Here is a 25,439-nt window from a genome sequence, read left to right as displayed (position 1 = left end):
ATATGTTTAGAGATTTTTGTTTTTTTTACTTTAGCGGCCATGAAAAAGAAACTCTTGCTGGAGCTGTGGTGTCTTCAGAATGCCACCACAGCCTAAAAACTGCCTTAAATATTGAAGGAGTTTGTTATTGCTTTTCTCATAACACGTATAATGTGGTGAAATAAAAGAAAACTTAACTGTGCTTTGTGTCATTTAGCTCTGTCTTAAAGGGTAAGTCTGGTATTTTTCTAAATCTGGGCTCTATTTTTACATATTTTGGGGTCTAGATGACTAATAGGTACACATACATTTGGAATTGGTCCAGTAGATCGGCAATGTTCCAATAGAAAATAAGATGACTTACAGACTCACGTTTCCACCATCGTCTTCCTGCAACAACTCACTCAACTCACGAGATTTCAGAACAAGACTTCACCTTGGGCAAGACTTCTGTTTCTGGTTAAACAAAAAGGATCTTAATCTTTAACAAAAAGGTCCATCTCTGTAGGGATCCTCTGCATAATGTTGTCATTGCAGCTATTGCAGCCTGTTTTTCGCAGCTGCCAGCTAAGGCAATCTACTCGACCAATTCCAAAACTTTTTGTACCTATTAGCCATTTAGACCCCAAAATATGCTAACATAGGGCCCAGGTTTAAAAATACTTGAGTTGTCCTTTATTGTGTGAGGGCCCTTTAACTTTCCAGTGGGATGTAACTCAGAACGCAGCAGCCTTTCAACAACTTCTGGACAGAGGGAGAGATTTGTGACTGCTTTGTTCAAAGCAAGCACACTGGGCCCTGGGCTATTTTAACTGCGCCAGTGTGCTAAAGCAAAACATCACAGTGGAGCTTATTTTCATTCCCAAAATGCCACAGCAAATCCATCACAAACCTCCCCTGAGTCCATTAAGTGAAACGGCTGATTGAGATAATTAAGATCAAATTGCAAATTACGATTAAAACCAGTGCTTTATAGTCAGTAGTAAGGACATTATGAAGACAATTCTGACAATATCAAACATGCAAACAGCATAAAATACTGCATGCATATACTATATGTATAATACAGCTTATTTTATATGTAAAATGTACACGTTTGAGGCACACAATGAACATTCATGTGCACACTGTAAACATTAAATAAAGCAAACTACTTAATTCAGTCAAGCAATACAGTGTCTTGGAGAGAGTCAGAGTCATTTCTGTGCAGCAGCAACCTCTGAGCTTTATATTTATTTATCAAAGTTAAATCATTTTTTACTCATATACATATTGAGAAAACAAAGCCAAACTTTTCCAAACATGAGATTCTAAAACCACATGCATTAGTGCTGATTCTGATCCAGAGCAAGAGAAAATAAGGCCGGATCTGGGACCAGTATTTTTAAATGCCAATCACAATTATACAAATACCAGTCTATTAGAACATGGAATGGCCTGAGATTATAAAAATATTTTTCTATTACTGTGCCTGTCAATCAAAGTCTAAGACTAAGGCTGATGCCTGAGTTACCAGGACGATCCCTTAAATTATAGCAAGGCAATATGATAAACACCATATCATCATTCTCTGTTGTTGTATTGGTCATATTTTACTACTGACTGAGTAAAGTCTGAAGACTGATCAGCGTATTTGATTCTACAGGCACAAACAAGTCTGCCAGGCGTAGCAACAATAATGTATAAAACAGACCAAAGCCTGAGCAAGACAAGAATTATTTTAGGGGACATATCTCATGGCATTAGACCTTGAACTCTTGGCACAGAGGACTGGATCCATATTACAGACTAAGGCAGGTGCAGGAAAGAGAAGGCGATCCTAAAAATATACTTGAGAATCTTTGTGAGGACTAGAAGACACTTGGTGTGTCCTCAGTCACCGCAGTTGTGTGCTTTAGCTTCTCATTAGCTCAGTGCATTCATATTTAAAAAATCTCAAAAAGGGGATTATTATTGGATCAAATAATTAATTTATAATCCATGCAGTGTAATAGCAGAATATGACAGAATTGTATAAAACATAATTTCAGATTTAAAGCTGCTAATAAATGTACAGCATATAAACTGAAATATACTTCTTTAGTAGTTCGTAAAGCAGTTAACATTTCTCAAATGTCAAGTTAATCAGCGGCTCAGCAGCTGTAATTGAGGTATAAAATCCATCCGGCCTGGCTGGTGCTGGACGTTGTGCTGCCACCGTCAAATGACACATCAACAGTTTACAGGGAGGATATCCGATACATTATCAGGTAAACACGTCCCTGTCCTGAGCCCCCCAGACTGTAAACAATGCCTCTAGGGCTTGCCTGGCTTCCCGAAAGCATCTCTTCTCAGACAGCCCACTTGCCTTGAGTTACTATAACTCATCCCAGAGGAGCCTAAACGCTCACCTACCCACCCAAACACACTCACGCTCACACACAGACACCAGTGGCTGCAAGTTGACAAAACCCCGGTCAAAGTGTTATTGCAGCTGCCCTGTGGTCCCACTCTCAGCCTGTCACAGGGCAAAATGAGACACAGACTAGTGGCAAAACACTGGCACTGTGAAATCAAAAAAGATGATTTACATGAAACATGTCCCAGATTTCAGTAATACTGGGAATTAAACAATCTAAAAAAAACAAAAACAACAACCAATAAAGAGACACAAGTGCTGCTTTTAAATGTGTAGCCACGGTGATAAAAACAAAAGTGTCATGCAGAGATTTAATGATCCATAAGAAATGGTCATCTGCATATCCTCTGTGCATCAAATGGCTTCTGTGACATTACCATTAGGGAGCCTTTCTGTGGGAGCTGCCTGCTTGTCCATCACACCCATATAAAGGCGTATGAAAAGTCAAATGTTTGTGAGCAACGAATCACAGAGCAGATCCTTAAAGAACGCCTGGGCACCCACACACGCCTACTCCAAAAAGTATTGGATGTCTAAAGGAATCCAGTCACCCCCCCTTTGAAAGTACATATTTGACAGGGCACAGCAAGGCAGAGCCTGCACTCCAGCTTAGCGTTCAGTTAGGTACAGACGCCCCAGCCCCTCTCCCAGCCTCTCCTTGGTTTTCATTTGGACATTTTGTTGGTGCAGCCGAACATCAAAAAGCAGCCATGGATGCCATCAAGAAGAAGATGCAGATGCTCAAGCTCGACAAGGAGAATGCCCTGGACAGAGCTGAGCAGGCCGAGTCAGACAAGAAAGCAGCAGAGGACAGAAGCAAACAGGTCTTTTTTTGTTTTGTTTTTTCTTTTGTGGAAAATCCCAAAGATCTATAGAAAAAAAGCAGGAGCACCAGTAGCATTATAAAACTGCTGCCCTTTAAGTGGATCGCCTCCTAAATGCGGATTAATTACTTTCATGGATAATCCCAAATAAGGATTAAATTAAGAATAACCCAGCCTTCTTGTTTTTTGGATGTTACAAATCCTCCTCTCAACTGTGGTGATGTAAATATAGTCGTATAGTATAATAAATAATGTTGATACTTTTTGAAAACGTGGATTAGGGAGAAATATTGTTTAATAATAGACTGAATAATTGCATGTATATTTCATGTTCTGTTTAACTTCATCATGTCTTTCATATGCATGTATAGTTAGACGACGATATAAGAGAGTTGGAAAAGAAATTGCGTGTTACTGAAGACGAAAGAGATAAAGTGTTTGAGGAGTTCCAAACTGCGGAGGAAAAGCTGCTGACCGCTGAGGAGGCCGCCACCAAGGTATCTGATCCTGACGTGCATGAGCTCCCCTAACTTTTCTCTTCTCTCTTCCTGTCCATGTCCCGTCTCCTGTCCTCTCCTGTCCCGTGTGTGTGTGTGTGTGTGTGTGTGTGTCTCTCTGTACGCGCTCTCGCGCCTGTGCGCGCTCACGCCACTCCGTCTCCCCGCTGATCACCTCTGAAACTGTCTGCGCACTGAAACTCGCCTCAGCTTGAGGACGATTTGGTAGCTCTGCAGAAGAAGCTGAAGGGAACTGAGGATGAGTTGGACAAGTACTCCGAGGCTCTTAAAGATGCCCAGGAGAAACTTGAGCTGGCTGAGAAGAAAGCCACCGATGTAAGTAAGGAAGGGGTTCACAATGGCACCATTCCTGCACCACGCTACCTCCACATCTTCATTCTGTCGTCACTGAGTGTCTGAAACGACAGTTCAACTACACAGAGACATAACATTTCCTCTCTGTGGTCATTTAATCATCCCTCGACTCTTACGTCTGAAATTGTTCTGTCTTGTCTTAGAAAATTGACCACCAAAGTCCAAATTGACCTTTTGATTAAATGTCCAATTACTGTTGAACTGTCGCTTTATGATTTGTGATCACGTGTACAGTCACTTCAGTCAGCCCAAAGAAAGTCAGATTGTCCGTTTAATGAAACAAACATGATTCATTTTAAATTAAATTCTAACAGGCCAACTCATAATATTAATACCCTGTATTGTGGAATGATCTTGTGTTTTTAGGCCGAGATGTGTTCAGTCTTATAGATCTCAGGCTGAAGGAGTCTTCCTCAGAGTGAGAAGTGCAGTAACCTCACGTGCAGTCTTCCTATGAGCGCAGAGAGCAAGAGCCTGGATAAATATAGCCCACTGCTTTATATGGTCAAGATAGAGCTCACATCTGCGGGGCTGTGCTCTCTGCTTACCACAGGGGAAAACACAGATTCCCATCAAAAGTCCCAGGCAGCGTACTAATTAAAGATAAATACATTTAGCTTATCTACAGAAGAAAAAAAATGATCCTTTTTAAAACATTTGTTGCTCAGAGTGCCCCCCCCCCTCCTCGTCCTTTCGGATAAACACATGGCAGGAAAACTATGTAAAGAATTTATATTTAGGCATTTAAAGGTCGCGACTTGCTTCAGGTCAAAAAAAACACTTTAGGCCCTTATAAACATTTTTATTTCACAATAAACAATGACTGAGTTAAGATGACTTTGTTCACAAGCGCCAATCACAGGAATCAATCTGTAGTGTGGCTTATCATTTGCCCCCAGGAAAACCCGTTGTAATAATCCTTTAATTGGATTGGAGTTAGGCCACAGTGTGACTACTTTATAGTCTGGTGGGTTTCAGCCTAACACTTGATGCTGTATTTTATTCCCTATAGGCCTCGATACTGCTGTAGTTTTTTCCCCCTTAATATTCCTACAGGAACGTTTAAGTATGGCTGTAGTGCTCAAATAAATTCAACTACTAGGCTACTTAGAGTTTCATGGCTTTGTTTTTACCATTTCATATTCTAGAAGGGATTTTCTGCGATATTTGCGAAGTCTAAAACGAAGCCTGTAATTACTGTATTCAGTGAAGACTTCCTGAATGGCCTCTAGTCTCGAAATATCTTAATGCCATCATGTGTACCGCTCACAGTTGACCCACAGAGGGCGCTGTGGCTCTGTTAGTTCTCCACCAGCGTGATTATGAATGGGTGTGTTTTGTTTGGTCATTAAAAATACATTGTTACCGTGTATCAATTCAATTCCACATTTTATTATTTTATGTGGGAATAAAGCAGATTCGTACGGTGCAACGTTGTGCTCAGCCCTGCAGAATAAAATTTATTTTAGACCTATTTTGAAATGAGCGGCACTTCCTGGACAAACAGCAGGCATTGCAGAGTGCGTCTCCAGAAAGCTCGCGCACCGTCCAGCCTGTCTTCACGCAGCTTTCTGCACCAGCAAGGACGTCACCTCGCTGCTTGACAGTTTCTCGGAAATTGTGCTGCGGCTCATAGTGTAGTCTCGTTTTTAAACATACTTGTAGGCTACAGTAAACAATGGCCGGGGCTACATCGCTGGAGGCAGTCAAACGAAAGATCAAATTCTTGCAAGAGCAGGCGGACGGTGCTGAGGACAGAGCCGAGAGATTACAGAAGGAGTTGCTCGCGGAGAGGAAAGCCAGGGAACAAGTAAGCATGTTTACCAGATAGGATCAAACGCGAGAATTAGGCTACACATCCTCCTCTTTGCAGCCTTCCCTGTGTATTCTGTGCGTTCCTCTCGTGAAGTGGCTACAGCTGTAATTGATGGGCTACACAGTGAGATGGCGGGATTTGTCTTGATGCACCGCAGTGCTGCAAGCTGAGAGCTTTACGTGGCTCCACGCAGAGCCCCCACAAAGTGCCCTGGTGAGCGTTTGATAGCCTGCTGCTCCTGGCTAAGCGCGTATAATTGGTAACGTTAGGCCGCTGATGTCAAAGCCTCTGCGTTGCTTCATCTCCCTACTTTGTGTCACTCGCATTTCCTTTGATGCACTTTGATCTAACGGTCCCATCCAACCTGCTCTCCAGGAAGTTCCGTTTTTTTTTCTATTCTGCAGGCAGCTGCAGGTTCAACATTTGATTAAATTATGTTCAGCAACCAGGAAGTTGCAACTGAACTGTGGCATCATTTAAGGTGCCTGTTTGCACCGTGAGCTTATGCTCGTTGACTTGCCCTTATAAGGACAACAGGTTTTCACAGCTACAAAGAGTGATTTCCCTCCTGTGTGAACATAGCGGCAGTTACCTAGACGGGAAATAAATCTTTCTGCAGGGGCTTATAGCACTCTGAGTCTATCTCAGGCTCAGTCTGACAGTTTCTAATTTGTCTTAATCAACCGTGGGGTGTTTTAAATGGACTTGAAACTATTGCTTCAGTTGAAAGATCATTAGTAACTTCCTTGTCATGTTTCACAACTTCAGATGCACTTTGGTCCAGCACTGTAACACACTTAAACATGAGCTGCAGGGGAAACAGAGGTAGTGAGACTGCTGGTAGTTGTAGCCTGTTTTCACAGTGCATTTTCAGGACAATGCAAGTCTTATGCCCGCTGAGCAGACACCAGGAAGCAGAAGTAGCTAGAGATCTGAATAATCATAAAAAAGGTCCGCTCTTTTTTCAGTCCATATTAATTCATAGTAAAGATAACCAGATCATTTAAGGTGGAGCAATATGTTGCAAATGTGACCAGTTCAGTTACACTTAAATGTCTCCCAACAGTCGTGAACTATCCAGGGAGTCTCCTCTCTGCTTGTATGTGTACCATGTGAGCAGTCCTTTTCAGTGTAATTGTCTCAGGGCCTTTGACTTGAGTCTTGTTAATGTTCTCTCAGGGGCCTAGTAATGAGGCAGGGTATTCAGCCTTCTGTCAGCTCGGGACATTGTTATCATTATACATAGTCAATGAGGAGCACCGGCAAGCCTCCTGGGAGGGCTTTTTCCCAACAGGTGGCACACAGAAATACTTTTTAACAACCGTGATTAGACTCACCCACCTGGCATAAAACAACGTCAGAGTGCACCGCTAAAAAAAAAAAAAAAAAATCAAATTCACCGCCTTCTGTACATTCTTTGGGCTGACGTGTATTTGCACACTTGTGCGATTTCCAGGTTGTATGTTAAAGAAGTGCTTGACGTGCTCCTCTTCTCTCCCTAGGCTGAGGGAGATGTCGCTTCCCTTAACAGACGTATCCAGCTGGTTGAGGAGGAGTTGGATCGTGCTCAGGAGCGTCTGGCCACTGCCCTGACCAAGCTGGAGGAGGCTGAGAAGGCTGCAGATGAGAGCGAGAGGTGGGTTCTTATGAGCAGCATATAGTCAGAGCTCTGGCTCTCCTGCTGCAGGGACCAGGTGGCCGGTCTGTGTTTCCATCCCTTTGTGTGGGGTACAAGCAGAGCCTCTGTAAATGTCACACTAGCTATGTCAGACAGTGCAGTCATTTCTTAGCGTCCCAAATTCTGTATTTTCCCCTTCTTTCATGCCAGAAAACATTTAGGTATTCACCTTAGAAGGATATATTAAAGATTTACCAGCCAACACTACAGTGCACCAGACGTGTGTGTCCTCAGGGAGACTGCAGGCTGTCTGTCAGGTCTCAGCTTCTGATGTCTAACATCCCTAACACCTCGTTTGTTCCCTCACACAGAGGCATGAAGGTCATTGAGAACAGGGCCATGAAGGATGAGGAGAAGATGGAGCTGCAGGAGATCCAGCTGAAAGAGGCCAAGCACATCGCTGAGGAGGCTGACCGCAAATATGAGGAGGCGAGTTTTTCAGCCACCCCAAAACAATCCTGCAACACCAAACCAAGCATTTTTACCCCTATATGCCTATTTATGGCAACACTTTTGAATTTTCAATCCAAAATCAGAGGCACCTATAAGTGGAGGCTGGTGTATAAACAGATAATGAATAACAATATAGTAAAACACAGTTGTAATCAGTACTGGAGTGTAGTATATTTACTGAAGTACTAGACTTAAGCACGAATTTGAGGTACTTATACTTTACTTGAGTATATCCATTTTATGTTACTTTATACTTTTTATTCACCTACACATGTTTGACAGCTTAGTTACTCGTTACTTTACAAATTAAGGGTTTGCATGCAAAAAAATGCTTTGTTATACATTGAAGTATATACAATTAGAGCTGAAACAATTAGTAGATCGAGAGAACATCAATTGAGAGAGAACTGTGGAGTACTTGTTATACTTAAAGTACATATTCCTCATTATACTTACACTTTTACTTAAGTAACATTTTCAATTCAATACTTTTACAGAAATGTATTAGTACTTTTACAAAAGTAAATGATCTTGAGTCTTTATAGAAGAAGTTATAATTGTTGTAAAGTGTATTGTAATCACTTTCACTTTGTGGAAAGTCCTAACTGTGACAGTGTCATCAAGTATTTGTTGTGCTGTAACACTTTGCTGTGCTGCACCTAAAGGTTGCCCGTAAGCTGGTCATCATTGAGGGTGACCTGGAGCGTACAGAGGAGCGCGCTGAGCTGTCAGAAGGGTACGATGTTTCAACCTTCATATGCACTTTATCTGCACTTCACATTTGCATGTACACCTGCATTTCAACAGTTGGCGCTTTGAGCTGACACACAAAGTATTGGACGTGTTTCCATTTGAACAGTGTGTCGTGTGTATGTGTTCTTACTGGATGTGCTGACTATTTGCATGCTCTCCTCCGTGTTTTGAATGGTTTTGGCTTGCACACGTACGCCACACCCACTAACAGACGAGCTCGGAGAGCGGAGGATGAGCTAAGCGTTTTGGAGCAAAGCATGAAATCACTAAACTCCTCAGTCACACAGGTACTACAAACAAAAACTAACTCTAACACTTTGATGAGTGGCTCTTCCCACTGCCACTCACGCTGCCGAGTTGAGCTTCTGCTTCGCTTGCTGTGCTCGTTCTTTTCCTCTTTTATGCTCTTTCTGGGTATATTAGACAATTTCACGCCTCTAACATAGCAGAGACTGTGCAAGAATTTAACACCTCACATTTAAGAGAAGCATGATATTTAGATGCGGAAATACCGTTTACCAAATTATTGATTTCATTGTAACCCACTACTATTTGTGTGATGGGCAACATTGCTATTCTCACATTCTCTGTTAAGGCACTTTTTGGGTTTCCTCCTTGTATAATCCCTGTAGTTCTTATTTATTTTGTTTCCTCTCCCCCTCTTCCTTACTTCCTCCTTCTACCTGTTTTGTATCCACCTCTGGTTCTGTCCATCCTCGCTCCCCTCCTTTTCCTCCTCCCCCTTTTCTTCTCCTTCGCAACTTTACCCCCTCGTCTAAAACACCAGCAAATGCTCTGAGCTTGAGGAAGAGTTGAAAACTGTGACCAACAACCTGAAGTCACTGGAGGCCCAGGCTGAGAAGGTAAGTGCGACCTTCTGGCCAAGTGCCTGCAGTCAAACTCCTCAGCAGAAGAGCCTGGGGAGCCGAAAGTCCTCACTTTTTACAGTTTTATTTCATAATACTTATCTGTATAAATGTATTAATGTATTAATGAGTTTGAGTTTGACTCCATGCCCATATGTTTGACACCTGTCATTGTTTTTGTCCCACAGTACTCACAGAAGGAGGACAAGTACGAGGAGGAGATCAAGGTCCTCACCGACAAGCTGAAGGAGGTAAAGTTTCCACGAGGTCTTATCTGGGGCCCAGGATCATGTATGCAAGTCACAGGTGCTTTATCGCAGTTCGAGTGTTGGACTAACTCCTAAATCTGTCTCTGTAACACAGGCTGAGACTCGTGCTGAGTTCGCTGAGAGATCAGTAGCCAAGCTTGAGAAGACCATTGATGACTTGGAAGGTATGATTTTTTTTGCCCCTCCCGTCAGAATGCTACTCTGCTTATTTAGAAATTGTGTCAGTGATGGTATTTGAGTAAGTGCTCAGTGCTTTTTCAAAAAATAAGTCTCTTAAGCCCATTCTTTGCTTACTCTATTTCTGCTTCCCTCTTAATCTCATCATGGTTCTTTTTCTGACAGCATCATACTTCTGGTGACCTTTATCTTTCCTCTATTAAGTCTAGTTGATTTGTTTTTGAGTTTCATGGTAGGAAAGAAAGGCCTTGATGTTTATCAGAGATATCAGGCCTAAATGTTGACTTCAAGGAGTCATAGTGATAGCTGAGCGCTGAGAGCCATGTGGCCGTGAAATACACGGTCCTTATTTCTTCATGGCACTGATACATCTTCCATTCTCTCATTTTCTGGTGTAACTTTGTTTTCCTCTTTTTCCCTTGTTTTCAATGTTTTTCTGTCACCTCTTCCTGTCTTGCCAATGGTCTGGCTGCTTCACCCTTCACCTCCTTGTCACGCTCTCCTTCACCTTTGCTCCCCTTTCACTGCAACTCCCCCCCACCCCTGGCCCACCAATAGATGAGTTGTATGCCCAGAAACTGAAGTACAAGGCCATCAGCGAGGAGCTGGACCACGCCCTCAACGACATGACTTCCATGTAATTTTCAACTTGCCTGCTCGTTCCGTCGTCACCCTCTCCTCCCCCCTGCACTTCTCCTCCCTGTACAACAGCTGCCTCACCTCCATTGTCTCCCTTATATTTCCTTGTACCCATCATGATTAGTACATCCGCGTCTTGTATCTGCTTCTGCACTTTAAATGCAGCTATGTTTTTATATAGTCTTAAAGTTCAATGTCTTAAAGCAGACCTTGTCGTGTGTGTCTGTGTAATTCAAGTCACTCTAGTTTCCCCTCACACTTCTTTATTAGTGTGATCATGATGATACTTTACTGATGATACCTGTATCAGTATCATTGGTGTTTGAGAATACTGTAAACAGGACTGAAGTAATTTTATGCATGAACAAAACTCAAGAGTCTCTGTTTACATTTCTTCCTACAGTACTGTTGTTACTATTATGGATTTCAAAATAATCATGATATTGTCACATGATATTTTGACATCCTAAGCAACGCATGCAAATTGTTCATTGAAATGTTGTAGACTGTGTTATGGAAGCATTTCAATTAATCTGATACACAACACAAGGTTATGAGTGTTTCCTCTTTCCTTCTACTAACATGGTCTACTTCTGTCCAGAAGAAAGGCCCCCCCTGTGTGTTTGTCAGAGCCCCCTTTGTCCTGTCACATTTTTGCCCCAAGTTTTGCTAAATTAGTCTTGTCCCTCAACATTTTGGCCATTCTGCGGGAGATTGGCAAAGCACACCACATCTGTCTGGTCCAGCACTGCCCCTCACTTTTTAGTAGAAAGGTCTCGATGTGATCAGAGATCCGGCCTCTAGTTTGTGTTTGTCAGCGTGTTCTACCCCGCAATGCATTTCCACTGTGCATTGTGGTTTTTGCAGTGTTGTGCCATGACTCATGTGGTTCTGGTGTATTATGGTGCACATCTTAAATTTCCGTAGGTCCCACACAGACCCCCTGGTTCACTTTACCTCTTCTCTCCCACACAGATAATGTTTTTACACCTCATCAAAGACGTCTCCTGCCGGCTGAGCGGCATCTGTCTGCTCTCTCCAGCCTTCTCTCCATTTTCCCCTCCCTCTCTGTCATTGCTTTCCTTTCCTCCTCATGTTTTCATCCTCATGTCAAAGTTAATTGCATCCCATCTCTTGTACAGAATCCTAGAATCTTTCTGCATTGTGTAAAAAATAAACACCCTTCCTTCTACGTAAGCTGTATCTCTTTACTCTGTCCTATTTTTTTCTTCTTTTTAATTTCTATTTATTTTCAAGTGGCTCTAATAAAACCAGGAAGCCTTGATTTTAAGTTATGTTTTTGATTTTGTTTCTTCATCTCTACAAACCTCTAGTTGAGCCTGACCCTGCTCTGGTGTAGTTTTATAGATTGCAAAGGATGTTCTTTTTATTTTCTTCAAATATTGTTCTGTGAAGCTGAGATATTAGCAATATCACAGTAGTGCTGTAAGCACAGAAAGTTAGAACAACTACAGGTACTTGACTGAAAGCTGAGCCAAGATGTCTTCTCTGTTAGCATTTGAGACTGATGCATGCAAGCACTTTTCAACATTTAGTACTGTGACAGGACAGCTGACTGGAAAGAGAATTGGTGGGAATTAGTGTTGGATTGTTCTTTGGAAGATTGCGGTAGAGTAATGGGTGTTGTGGTGGAATACAGAACAGTATGTAAGATTTGTTGAGCCTCATCTGGTTGCTGGAAAAATTGGATGAAACTGCTATCAGTGATTATGACACATGGGCTTTGTATGATAACACCGTATCCTGTCATATATTTGAATAAATATAAAATCACACATTCTGGGTGTTTTTTTTAAAGTCGTTCCCGTACATTCAGACACAGAAAGATATGCAGAAGTTGAGCAGTTTGTCTGGTTTTGTGTGTTTTGAGACTTCAATATTCAAGTGGGACTGCAGAACAATAGTTGAGCTACATCCTTCTTTCTACTCTTAAAAATGCCAGGCCAGTTCTGATGTTGACCAGCCATATTTAAGCATATGATAAGATGCACTTGATAGAAAGTTTATGACCTAAATGGCAGATATAGTCTTCATAGTATTCATTATTTTTTCTATTTTGTTGCCACACTATCTGTTTTTAAAGATTTTATTTTATTTTTGATTAAGGTTCGCTGCCACTTTCCTTTTTTCATCTTTCTGGTTTAAATCCTCTGTTTTCACTCTACACACTGTCCTGCCTTGCTTCACCTGTTGCAGACAAAATCTAAAGAGAAAAAAAAAAACCCAAGAACATCAAAACACAGTTTGATCATGTTATTTAAAGGCTATTCAGATATTGTGTTTCATAAAGGTTAAAGAAAGTCTTCAGTGATCTATTCTAGAGAAGGTAGGTGTCAACAGGCATTGCACTTCCTCTTTTCCTATTTTCCTCTGATTTCATGTCCTCTCTCTGTTTTTCAACTTGCTTTCTGACTGCAAAGATCGCCTCTACCAGCAACTCCAGAAAAACCGCCTTCTCACTAATGAACTGCGCGTGGCTTTGAATGAGGACTAAATTGTGTGAATGTTTTACCTGTTTGCTACGGTTTCGTTTTTAACGTGTGTATGACAATCTGATCCAGTGTGAGATCCAAAGCTCTTCCGTTTGCATTGTCCACGTACGATGCTTGCACTGCTTGAAAATTGTGTTGCTGTTTGTGAAAATGTGATTAAAATATAGTGAAAATCAGGGATCATCTCAAATATATCATTTTCTAGTCTTACAGCCTACTGTAGTACCATAACATTACACATTAATCACGTTTTTATGGATTGTTGTTGTTTATGTGTTAATAAGAGCTTTGTTGTAGACTGTAACCTGTTTGCATGGTTGCTTGCATATCATGATACGAGCTTGTTTACTCAATGTGTTTCTCTTGTTTTGTGTCAGTGGTTTTAAAAGCACTCAAATTTAATGACTGACCTGAGTGATGTAGCCAACTTGGTTTATTAATGCAAGCTAACCAACGAACTCACTTAATGCTGGCCTGTGTGAGATTAAAACTTCTTCATTTGATGTTCTAACAGAGAAACTGTCACAAGCTAAAGAAGAGAACCTCGATATGCACCAGATGCTGGACCAGACTCTAATGGAACTGAATAATTTGTGAAAGCACGGTCCGACCCCACACACACTGTGGTTTTGGCTTTTTGTACCTGCACCTTGCTTACCCCTCGTCTCGTACCTTGCTCATGGTGGAGATTCAAACAGCCTATTGCACCGTCCTGCCTTCAGCGGAACTCGACCAAGGAGCAAAGCCAAGGGGATGTAAAGCTTAACCATTCCCTTTGATGAAGCCTAAACTGAGAAACAAGATTGTTTTTCGCAAGCCAGTTTTTATCTTGTAATGTCATCTGCCTTTTGCAATCCTTTGAAATAGTTTTTTTTTTTTTTTTTTGACAAGTCATCTGCTGAAATGACATGTGCCATTGGTTACAAAGATTGTTTTTTACATCTGCATTGAAGCTGATCTGGTACGTTCCATTCCACACTGATTATGCACATACCAAAGGACAAAGTGGAGAAATTTTGCACTTAGTTAAACCACAGTAAAACCTCACATTTTGCGTTCTGTATGACAAACTATGTTTAAAAAGACACGTGCCCTCGTCCCACAACATTTGTGTAAGTATACATTGGCTTTGCCTCTCACTATGTATACTGGTGCTACTGTCTTGTTAAGCAATGACCGAAAATGCTGATGCATTACAGTATATTCGTAGTTTCCTTTAAAACCATGGTTCAACATTTTTTCATCTTGTCCATTAAGTATGATTTCAGTCATCTGGGTGTGCATTGTTTTAGCATTGTATTAAAGTAGATGTTTCAAGTGTTTATCATATCTGAAATGTACAAATGATGAATATAACTAAAAGCACGTTTTGAAAGTTTTCTAACTTTGTTTGTGGTGTTTGCATAGCATTTTTGTCCCTCAGAGAGGAGACCTAAATTAAAGGTTTTAGTATGTTTTGGTGTGATTTAATAAATCCTGATGCAATGCAAAGGAAAAGAAAACACAAAGGTGTAGAATCTGTTACATTTTCAGAACAAATGGAGATCTGTTCATTTTGCAGCTCCATTTAATTACTCCTGGCTCATTTTTCGCTTGACCCTCAGTTTGACTTCCAGCTGGGGGAAAAACATTGTCATGTGTTTCTTTGGTTCACTGGAGCTCACTAAGCTCTACTGGACCATATCAGTTCAGTTTCAGAATAATCAAACCACGTAGCAATGGTGGAACACTTTTTAATGTCTTAAGTTGAGTAGCAGCACAATAATTGAGAAAAATACTGAAAGATAGAGGTCTTGCATTTAGTTTAAGTTTTTGTATTAAGGTAAAATCCTGCTCCAGAATGAAGGTGCCTTTCATTTGTGTGGCATTATTGTTACATTAACCTTTAAGAAGTGGTGGTTTGCCTGGACCTCACTTAACAGTATATTGTTGGGCAGGTTATTTAAACTCCAATAATCTACTGTAGTTTATGACCTCATCATAAACTATAACTTTACGTAACTATATATTTTGCATCTATCTTATTTTACTCCTTAGACATCAGTGGAGCTGAGTTTAAAAGCTTGTAATATAAAAGACTACGACAGACTAAAGGGACAGCACCTCTACATATATATATAGTTTATACTGATATACTGTATACCACATATATATACAGTATATACACATATACTGTAAATATAGTATATACACATATACTGTATATATAGTGTTATTCAGTAGTTTCTGTAGGAATAGAATTTGAAATAAATGCCCTTCACATGTGTTGATAGCAGCTAAGTAGTTTGCATGACCTCTGAAAGTCCTTTGTTGCACTAGTGAGGAGATAAGGGTGTGTGTGTGTGTGTGTGTGTGTGTGTGTGAAATGGTCCTTGGGGTAAAACTTTTGATATGTTTAAGGGTTAAGTTGGAATCCTGAGAATAAGTCAGTGAGATGTCCCAGAACGTGACACCAATATGTTCATGAAAATCAATCAGTTCACTTTATTTCATACCTTAAATACCAAATATATCAATCAAACTTCAAAAGCAAAGGCCTCAGGGTACCCTCAATCCCCACACTGAATGTGTGTCAATTAGTTACATTAAATTTGATTGACTGCAAATTTGTTAGGGAATATCAGCCAGGTGGGTCCTGCAATATCACCTTATCATTTGGCCCTGTCTTGAAACCCAATTTTATTTTATTTTAGTTATTATTGTGCTTACATGGTGAATTTTCCAAAATAAAGTTGATCAAATTGCCTCAATTTAATTGACACATAGAACCTAGTGCCAGTTAGTGATATTACAAAATCACGTTTGTGTCTGGGCAAATAACGAAGCTGCCATGTGTGTAATGTGGTGTGCTCTGTAGGTTTTGGGAGTTTGGAAGGGAATGGGTACATACATAATGCACAGAAGGTATCACAGGTTGAGTAACCGCCCTCGCTCGATTTTGTCTGAATCGTGAATTGATTCATTTGGTCTGGTTCGACGACGCAAACAGGAAGCAAGTTGTTGTTGTTAACTGGAGCTCATCAACCACGGCCAGTTATCGCCAACTAAAGGCAAGAGAAGCAACATATCTAACAATGTCACGATTGTTTGTGTCAAACCGTTTTTGCGCCAAATGTACCCTACTAGCAGCGCGAGAGTCTCCTGTGTTGACACCGCGAGCCGGAGCGCGAGTCAAGCCGCAGCAGTCAGACAAGCGGAGTGTTTTTATTCAGCAGCAGAGGCGATATGTCGGAGGGTCAAACACAGCGTTTTTTAAACACAGGTCAAAGTCCAGGAGTTGGATATGTGGGGTTGGTGTGGGGCTCGCTTTAGCTGTCGGACTGAAATACCGCTCTGACACAGCCAACAGTTCCTGTGATGATAAAGTGATAGAAGCGCAGAGGACTGATCGATACAGCGATGCCATCAAAGTTAGCAGGGACCTAGTGGAGCGGATAAAGGTAGGCACAGAGGTAGGCCTGTGAACTGCATTGTCTTTCACTGTCCACGCTCCCTTTGCTCTCTCATTATGTTCCCGCCTAACTTCAGTGCCACCTGTATTAGTTCGGTGTTTGTGTCTCTCAGGCTGAGGTCGGGGCTCCAGGGCTGGTGGTTGGGGTCTCTGTGGATGGTATCCAAGTCTGGCGTGAAGGTTGGTGCCTGAAATGTCCACTTTAAAGGTGCTACGTCACAAATGTCAATAAAACCAATGCAGCTAGTCTGCTTTGTCCAGAATCATTTTGTATTGTGGGCCCACCTGATGCCAACTGGTTGAGTCAGTGCTCACCAGTGCAACATTGGCCCACAACACAAATTAGTGCTGGTGCACAAGACAAATAAATGCTGTTATATATGTTGGCAATGTTGCTGAAAGTTCCCACCCCACCCCTTTAAGCTTTCGCTCTGGAACACAAGTGGCTCACTTCCAGTTGTTCACTGAAGTGGCCTTTTGTTTGTGCCATGCATCAAGTCTGCAGATTCACAGAGGAATCTGACCCAACAGCACACGATGTGACTTTACGCATCATCCTCTGCCATCTTTGCTTTACTGAAATGTCTCAAAAATGATGTGATAGTGGGTTTTTACAGTGAAAATGCAACACATGGAATATTCCTCTCAAAGCACATAAATATTCTTGTGTGATGCATTTCAATTCTTCATGTAATTCAGGGGTCGGTTACGCTGATTTGGAGAATCGTGTGCCATGCAGCCCAGAAACAGTGATGCGAATCGCCAGCATCAGTAAGCCCCTCACATCTGCTGCTGCTGCACGACTGTGTGAGGAGGGGAAAATAGATCTTGATGTCCCAGTCCAGAAATATGTCCCCGAATTTCCCCAGAAACAATTTGATGGAGAGGATGTAAGTTACTTGAACAAGATGTCAGAGTTTTCTCATCATCAGCAATAATATCACACTGTTCCTTTTCGTGTTCAGCTCACATGGACATCATTGATTCTGTTTATTCTGTTCTTTCAGGTCACAATAACCCCTCGTATGATTCTGTCCCACCTGAGTGGTATACGGCATTATGAGAAGGATGCAAAGAAAGTGAAGGAGGACAAGGAGAAAGCGAAGCGACTTTTAAAGCCACCAGTGAAAGAGAAAGAGGATGAAAAGAGCTCATCTGAAAACAAAGATAAATCCGCAACAGAACAGAACACTAAAGGCAAAGCAGGCACTCCTGCTCAGAAGAAGAAAGAGTTTGAGCACGAGGAATACTACTTAAAGGACAACTTTGAAAGTGTCACTCAGGCCCTGGACCTCTTCAAGGACGACCCACTCATTTTCAAACCTGGTAAAGCACATATTTGCTTGCTAAACGTTTTAGAAATGATATAATTTGAATGTTAGTGTCTTAAAAAGATATATTTCTGTGCAGGCACCACTTTTCTGTACTCCACCCACGCCTTTACTCTGCTTAGTGCTGTTGTGGAGCAAGCAGCCGGACAGCGCTTCCTGGATCTCATGATGAACATGTTCCGTGAGCTGGGAATGCTCAATACTGTGCCCGATGAGAATGACCCAATTATTTACCACCGCTCCAGGTAATCTGTCCGACATCACCACTGTCAAGTTATGTCCGGATTACTGTGACAGTTGAAGCCAGGGGAGATGTATCAGTAATATCAGAGAAGAACTTTGTATTATTTCTCAGATGTTTTTTGAGTGCACAACATGATTAAAATCCAATAGTGAGTCCATAATAATCGTTGATTCTCCTCCACAGATTTTATCATCTCAATAAGAGAGGACGTGTTGTGAACTGCCCATATGTAGACAACTCCTACAAGTGGGCAGGAGGCGGCTTCCTCTCCACTGTGGGTGACCTGCTGCTGTTCGGTAACGCTCTACTCTACAGCTACCAGGTGGCCCACCTGAAGGACACTGAGGGCTTGCTCCCTGGCTTCCTCAAACCCAAAACTGCCATAGATCTGTGGGCAGCAGTTGACAGGACAGAGGCCAGCTGGGATAAGGACGGACTGTATGCTCAAGGCTGGCTGGTAGTGGAGCAGCTACAGAAATATGGCCAATGCAGGAAGCGCAGGCACTACGTGTCGCACACAGGAGGCGCTGTGGGGGCTAGCAGTGTCCTCTTGGTGTTACCCAGTGATGAGATAGACCAGCACCAAGGTCAGACCCCCCTCCTCCCACAGGGAGTGGTGGTCACTATCATCACTAACATACAGTCCGTGGGACTCAACAGCACAGCACTGAAAATTGCGCACGAGTTTGACAAAGCCAGAAGCCTATAAGAGAGTTTTTTTTTTACAGGAATGTGTGACTTTAAATTTTAGATACGCCTTGTGATGTTGTGTAATTTTGATACAATTTTTAAATAAGTCCAGATGATGCTTTAGGAAATTGCATAAATCTTTAACATGCATTTTCTAGATGTGTTTTGAATTTTGCAGAGTAAAGCATACTGCCACTAGGTGGAAGCAAATGACTGCATTGATGATATTAGTTTGTTGGTTTAATACAGAGGTTCATTCATTTATACACCTTTAAAAGCTAACACAACAACATTTTAATATATATATTCCTCCATTTGAGAGAAATAAAAACATTTCATACACAATGGAAAGCAGTCGGTTGCTATTTAAAGCGGCATGGTACACATCCAAAGTTTCTACGTCACATGTATTGACTTTGAGGGCCCACCCTGTACAGATATTTCCTCATAGCGACATGGCATGCGTTTGGAAAAACCCTGTTGTGTGCTCACTTAATACTGCCGCTCGATCAATAATCAATAGGGTGACATTTTCATAATGTACTCACCGCCGAATCAACTTTTCAGATCACTTTTATATAATGTCAGTGTTAAAATTGACTTCAGCCAGTGAGTACAATCCTGACTTTGTCTCTGAATTTAACAAAACAAGAACAGTTCCAGCTTTTGATGCCTGAATGAGTGTGCTACAAAGCCAGTTCATTAATGGTGACAAGGATTTTTAGGGAGTAACTAAGCTGTCAGCAGTCCAAATGAGTTTTTTTTTCTCCACAGTTGGTTGTTAGCAACTGTTGGAGAATACTGGAAGTCCATCAAAATGAAAAGACTAACAAACTGTTGGCAATGCAGTCCAACGAGTTTTGATTCCCTCCTAAGCTCGCCGAATTGAAGCATATTTGATGCCACCATTCTCTTCATGAAACTCCTGGGATCTCCTGTGCCCCTGTTTTTAGATTTAAAGGAACTGATGAATGGCTTGGGATATGCTAATTATACAGACTCCCACACGCAGTGTATCATCAAGTTTATCTGTGTGTGTGTGTTCCTGCATGTCAAGTTTTGTGAGAGCCAATTCAAATTTGAAAAGTGAGTCCCGACTACTTCAAGGGGCAATTATGGTTATTTTATTTTAGGGTTAAGATTAGATTTAGGATTATTTTAAGAATGGGCTACAGGTTGAGGTTAGGAATGACATGCTGATAGTTGGGTTTAGAGGACATTAGGATCCTCAGGTATACAAATGCAAATGTGTGTGTGTGTGTGTGTGTGTGTGTGTGTGTGTGTGTGTGTTGTGTGTGTTGTGTGTGTTGTGTGTGTTGTGTGTGTTGTGTGTGTTGTGTGTGTTGTGTGTGTTGTGTGTGGTGTGTGTGTGGTGTGTGTGTGTGTGTGGTCCACCAGAAATCATGCAGTCAAATCATTCAGTAGGGATCATTGCATATATTTACACAATTACAAAATATTTACTCATAGAATATTGACCATATTCATTCAATGATACAAGGGGTTATTTCAAGTCCATTTTACCAGTTAAATATTTAGATTAATATTTCGCAATACAATTTTTACATAGTCCGACTATGCTTTGTAAATACATTTCGGACAAAGCGCATAGATTGAAATGTGATTCAACACGAGTAACACCCGTGCCAACTTCATAGCTGTGTGTGTTGAAAAGGCTACTGTGTAAGGTGTGATTCAACTCCCACCCACTCACACTTGTTTCACACCCTTAAGTGTTTGTGTGTGTGTGTTAATGAATTACACCTTTCTGTAGCAAACTGCATGGAAGTCCAACAAGGCAAGTGACACTCATCTCTGAGAATTATTTCATAATCCAATCCAACACACAATCAAGAGAGAAAAACACATGTACATGAGATCATACTCTTGGTTTTACTCTCCAATACTGTTGCGGATTGTTCTGTTGGCTCTGCTGCTTGGCTTTTAACATCCTGTGTGTGGATACAAGTAATGGTTATTAGCTTTAAAAGAATATATTCTGGCTGAAGTACAACAATGCCAAGACTGGATAACACATAAAACACTCACATCCTAATGCTATTTTTAGACGCCTTGAGAAAGCTGGTAATCCTAAATCCATAATGTACTTACTTGCGTATGAAGTAGATAACAACTGCCAGCATCACTAAGATGAGGAGGGCAACAATGACCACGGCTGCAATTAACCCTGGTTCCCCTGCATTGATGGAACTGCTGAAGAGCTGGAACTGCTCACATCTGCTGCCTTTGTAACTGTCATTGCACCTGAAGTAAGATGACGTACAGAAATGTAGGCAGTCTGTCAGCTCAGAGGAAATTTATCAACAATATTGCCATGTTGTAACATCAACAGATATTCCTACATAAAAGTTAAAGAGAAAGACTCCTTATATCAAAGACAATATATAATATAATATATCAAAATGAAGTTTTGAAATGAACTTACACACAGGAGAGTGTATTCATGGATGGTATTTTATAGCATGTCCCTCCATTCATGCAATAGGTGGTTTCCTGCCCATCACAAAGGTCTCCGTGATCTACACAGACATAATAGCAACATTTCAGAAAGAGTACAGGACTGAATAGTTACTTCTTTGTTTTTTTTTCTGATCATTTATTATAGTTACCTGCCATCATTTGGAATGTTTTTCTTGCTGTTTCCTGAGAACACAAGAAACATTTTTGTCACCCTAAAGGAATCTCTCACCACGAAGGAAAGCGTGGCATAACCACTTTTAGATGTCACGTCAAGTCAATTTTATTTAGCCCAATATAACAAATCACAATTTCCCTCAACAGGCTTTATAGAAGCATACAACACCCTCTGTCCCTAGACCCGAGATTCGAATGAGGAACCCCCCCCAAAAAAAACCTTTTAATGAACACCCTGACTGAAATAAATCAAAAATCCGTCCATACCAGTTCGTTAAATCCCAGCTTTTGGTAGTGCAGGTTCCCAATGTGAGTTAGTGACGCTTCAAAGTTACTCAGAAGTGCTTTTTGTTGGACCTCTGAAGAAACTGTCATGTGGGCGTGTTCCACCCATGGCCTAAAAAAATGTTGTGATTGCAGTTTGTCCACATTGTAAATGGCAAGCTAAACGTCAGGATACTAACAGCTGAGTGTAGGTAATTTGTTAGTGTGTCATAAATGGTGTCATTAACAGCATGTGAGTAATACATACAGAGCTCTAAAAGGTCTAAAAAGTATCCCAGGAGTCATTTTGACAATGTTGACGTCATTGTGAGATTATCAGGTGAAGGCTGAAAAGACTACATTTTACTTCTGTTCTTGGAGGTTTAGTTGCATCATGAGATCAGGCAGAGGACAGGTGAGGAAATCACCTGTTGTGCATGTGTCTGGGTTTGGTAAGAAACAACTGAATGACTGGAATGCAAAGAAGGTATGAATGGAATCGTGGGAACTTTTGTAGTCAAAAAGCACATCACACCACTTCCGTCAGACAAATGATTACTGCTGCATGCTCAGAACCGTTAGTTGACTCATCAACTGGCCATTTTAAATACTTAACTTAGAGATTGTGTTGTTTTGAGCCATCTAGTGATTGTGCTGATAGGGCCAGGCTGTCTGCAGATTATACAGGCCTCAATCAAGCAACATTGTAGAGATGCTAAATTGATTTTGAGGACATTTCTGTTTAGTGTCTGATCATTTGATAGCGTGTTATGAGTAGGCTGCTAAGGGCCTCAAGTCATAGCCCTACCATATATATTTCATTTGGACAATAATGTTGGCCCCACTTTCTAATTGGGCACCTTTTTTATAAAGGTTTTGTTTTGGAACTGTAAATGACTAAATTAATGTTCTGCATTTTAATGAGTGTCTAATTAAAAGTTATTTATTAACCACTAATAAAGCCATTAGTTGCAACTTTTAAACCCTGTATAAAGGGGTCCATATTAGAAAGTGGTAGCATATATCTTGCAGATATGTTGTTGCCAACCTTTTCTCCACTTACCCTTTTTTTGCGCTACAATTGTGAGATACAACTCACACATCTCAGCACGTCTACCTGGGACAAGCAGTGGAAGAAAACTTAAGTAAAATGAGCAATACTACAGTGCAAAAAGTCATGCATTCAAAATCTTAGTCAAGTAAAAGTATATTTCTTTTTAAAGCGGCCATTATGCAGTCCATTTCAGAATCAAATATCATCTTACTGGATTAGTGATGCATTAAAGTGTACATCACTTTAATGTTGCAGCTGGTAAAGGTGGGGGGCTCATTTTAACTACTTCATATACTGCTGGGTAGCTTAACCTATAATAATATATCGTAATTTATTAGTTGATTTATATTTTGTAATAATAACTAGTAACTAAAACTGTCAGATAATCGCAGTGGAGTAGAACAGACATTTCCCCTCTGAATTGTTATGGAGTAGAAATATAAAGTAGCATAACATGGACACACTCAAGTAGAGTACAAGTACCTCAAAATTGTACTTGTACTTTAGTAAATGTACTTGGTTACATTCCACCACTGCCTGGCAGTATCACAGTGACGCTGCAGACTGATAAATGACATTGAATAGAGCAGACATGGTCTCATAACCTCACCCATTGAGCGCCACAGAAACACTTGAGGTCACTGTAAGAGTATTAGTGATTTTTCTTTTTTTTTTTCGTGCGGGTGGGTTGTTATCGCGAGGAACTCTGAAGCTCAAGAGGTGAAGTGAAGCGAGAGTGTTTTTCTACGTCGACGCTTCCAGGGTGGCACAGAAAGAGGGACGTCTGCAGGCTCTCGCGGCTCAACAGGAATATAGACTACATGTATGCTTTACTTGACATCACTGAGTGCGTGTTGTTTTTGTACATGTAGCTCGGGTTCCTCCGCGTTGACGGCGCTGCTCGTCACACATCTGTAGCCGCTGGAATCCCGTTTTCAGCACCTGGACAGCTCCCGGTCGCGAACCTCTTCTTCTTATTATCGGGCACATGGAGTCCCTGGTGTGATTGTGGGGGAAGCCCTGCAAGCACATTATGCCTCCCTCCGAGGATGTCGTTATCTTCCTGATTCAGTGACAGCCTCGTCGTCTCCGCTGAAGGATGCTGCTTTCAGTCCGGAGTAGGTGTTTTCGTCGTGCGCTGTCTTCCGAGAGGCGATACGGGTGCTTGGCCAACGCAAATTTAAGGGGAATCGCAGCCTACACACAGCAAGATCCGAGCTTCCCTCACACTGATCATCACCATCGGCGAGGAGGGAGATATCACCATCACCGCTGCGAGGGCAAAGGAGTCACGACCACACTTTACACAATGTAGAGCACGAAAACACAAGAGGTCAGTGTGTCTTTGTGCTTCCTTTTCGAGTCGGCAGTGGATGTATTTGTGTTTGGTTTAAACAAGAATGAGACTGTGTGGCCTCTAAGCACAGTGGGGGAAACGTTAACAGCACCGTAATTGTTAATGTAGATATACGACTTGGTGGGAAATGATCGCAAATGCGTCTCGGTTAGGTTAAACGTAGAAAGCCTGGACAGAAATAGCCCACGGTGCTTGTTTTCGTGAAATGAAATAGTGAAGAAAAAAAAAATGCTGCCTTGTGGACAGCCACCTCCGCTAATGAAGCACTTACTGTAAACTGTACTTATAGTAATAAGTGGCAACTCAAGATGCTGATCTCTCTGATACTGTGATTTACTCAAGTCCAGAAATACTTTCCTCTGCAGTAAATGCACCTCCTGAAACAAATACACACCGCTTTGATCCCACTTGCCCTCCTGGTCTCCTCTACAGTGATTCCTCACAGAAAGTGAAGCACCTTTTGGCTTAACGTCTTTGACTTTCTGCCAGATCAATATCTTTTTCTCCCCCCTGAGTATTATGCTAAAGATCACATTTTTGGGGTGCTGCAGTGAAACAGAGTCACTCTCAGCCCTTGAATGACCTGCGCTGATTTACCCTGAGTAGCATTTAATCTGCTGTGCTTCACTACATTACTCTGCTGTGGTCTGCTGCGGCTGTGAGTGCTGACTCCTCACCTCTCCATGTCTGAAGGTTTTCGCTGTGCATCTGTGTGTCACACACCACCCCGAATCCGTGAAGTGTTGTGTAAATGATGAAGGTGTGAACAATGCAAATGTGTAATCATTGCAGTTATAATTCATCCCTTGTTGACAGCTGATTTCAGTGTCACGTTAACTTTGCAACACTGAGAAATGGGCTTGCTCTTTGTAATAGTGGTCATGTCATGCCTGTTCCCTGCAAAGCAGCTGGAGTGGGCTTTCACTGAACGGACTTGGACATCAATGGTTCTCTATCCTGTGGCACAAAGAGCTAGCATCCTGCTGTACTTGCTATGCAAGAGGTGTGATGTTCCTCAGCCCCTGATTCACAGAGCGGAGCGTATATTGGAGGAGATTTAAAATCCATTACAGTTTAGTGCTCCCCAGGAAAATAGTTGAGCAGAGTATAGCTAAAGCTGGAGTTAGGACATGGCACCTCCAGGAAAGATGGACTT

General features: G+C 41.5%; 2 protein-coding genes across 17 annotated transcripts; both read left to right on the top strand.

Moving 5' to 3' along the window:
* Window positions 1–2,866: 2,866 nt before the first annotated feature.
* On the top strand, window positions 2,867–14,616 carry tpm1 (tropomyosin 1 (alpha)). 16 transcript variants are annotated; one of them, XM_070907172.1, is made up of 10 exons: window positions 2,937–3,201; window positions 3,573–3,698; window positions 3,909–4,034; window positions 7,392–7,525; window positions 7,879–7,996; window positions 8,686–8,756; window positions 9,561–9,636; window positions 9,828–9,890; window positions 10,003–10,072; window positions 10,644–10,726. In XM_070907172.1, the coding sequence occupies exons 1-10, from the start codon at window positions 3,088–3,090 to the stop codon at window positions 10,724–10,726; spliced, it is 981 nt and encodes a 326-aa protein (XP_070763273.1). In that variant the 5' UTR covers window positions 2,937–3,087. The 16 variants fall into 16 exon arrangements, with proteins under 16 accessions (XP_070763282.1, XP_070763281.1, XP_070763271.1 ...); XM_070907171.1 differs by lacking the exon at window positions 10,644–10,726 and adding an exon at window positions 13,752–14,616 and having other exon boundaries at window positions 2,939–3,201; XM_070907175.1 differs by lacking the exon at window positions 3,573–3,698 and adding an exon at window positions 11,700–11,916 and having other exon boundaries at window positions 2,939–3,201; window positions 10,644–10,722.
* Window positions 14,617–16,311: 1,695 nt separating this feature from the next.
* lactb (lactamase, beta) lies at window positions 16,312–19,196 on the top strand. The gene is made up of 6 exons (XM_070907883.1): window positions 16,312–16,689; window positions 16,802–16,868; window positions 17,388–17,578; window positions 17,696–18,014; window positions 18,099–18,264; window positions 18,447–19,196. Exons 1-6 carry the CDS (start codon window positions 16,312–16,314, stop codon window positions 18,970–18,972), a joined length of 1,647 nt encoding a protein of 548 aa, XP_070763984.1. The 3' UTR covers window positions 18,973–19,196.
* Window positions 19,197–25,439: the final 6,243 nt, after the last annotated feature.

Source organism: Enoplosus armatus, chromosome 6 (assembly GCF_043641665.1).
Source record: "Enoplosus armatus isolate fEnoArm2 chromosome 6, fEnoArm2.hap1, whole genome shotgun sequence".
Lineage (NCBI taxonomy): Eukaryota > Metazoa > Chordata > Actinopteri > Centrarchiformes > Enoplosidae > Enoplosus > Enoplosus armatus.
This window is presented reverse-complemented; position numbering and strand designations above follow the sequence as displayed.

Bases quoted from the DNA above. Each gene is read 5' to 3' on its own strand.
- tpm1 (XM_070907170.1), top strand. From the start codon at position 3,088: ATGGATGCCATCAAGAAGAAGATGCAGATGCTCAAGCTCGACAAGGAG. The intron at 9,637-9,827 runs GTAAGTGCGACC...TTTGTCCCACAG, and splicing joins TGGAGGCCCAGGCTGAGAAG to TACTCACAGAAGGAGGACAA. The intron at 9,891-10,002 runs GTAAAGTTTCCA...TCTGTAACACAG, and splicing joins TCACCGACAAGCTGAAGGAG to GCTGAGACTCGTGCTGAGTT.
- lactb (XM_070907883.1), top strand. From the start codon at position 16,312: ATGTCACGATTGTTTGTGTCAAACCGTTTTTGCGCCAAATGTACCCTA. The intron at 16,869-17,387 runs GTTGGTGCCTGA...CATGTAATTCAG, and splicing joins TATCCAAGTCTGGCGTGAAG to GGGTCGGTTACGCTGATTTG. The intron at 18,265-18,446 runs GTAATCTGTCCG...TCTCCTCCACAG, and splicing joins ATTATTTACCACCGCTCCAG to ATTTTATCATCTCAATAAGA.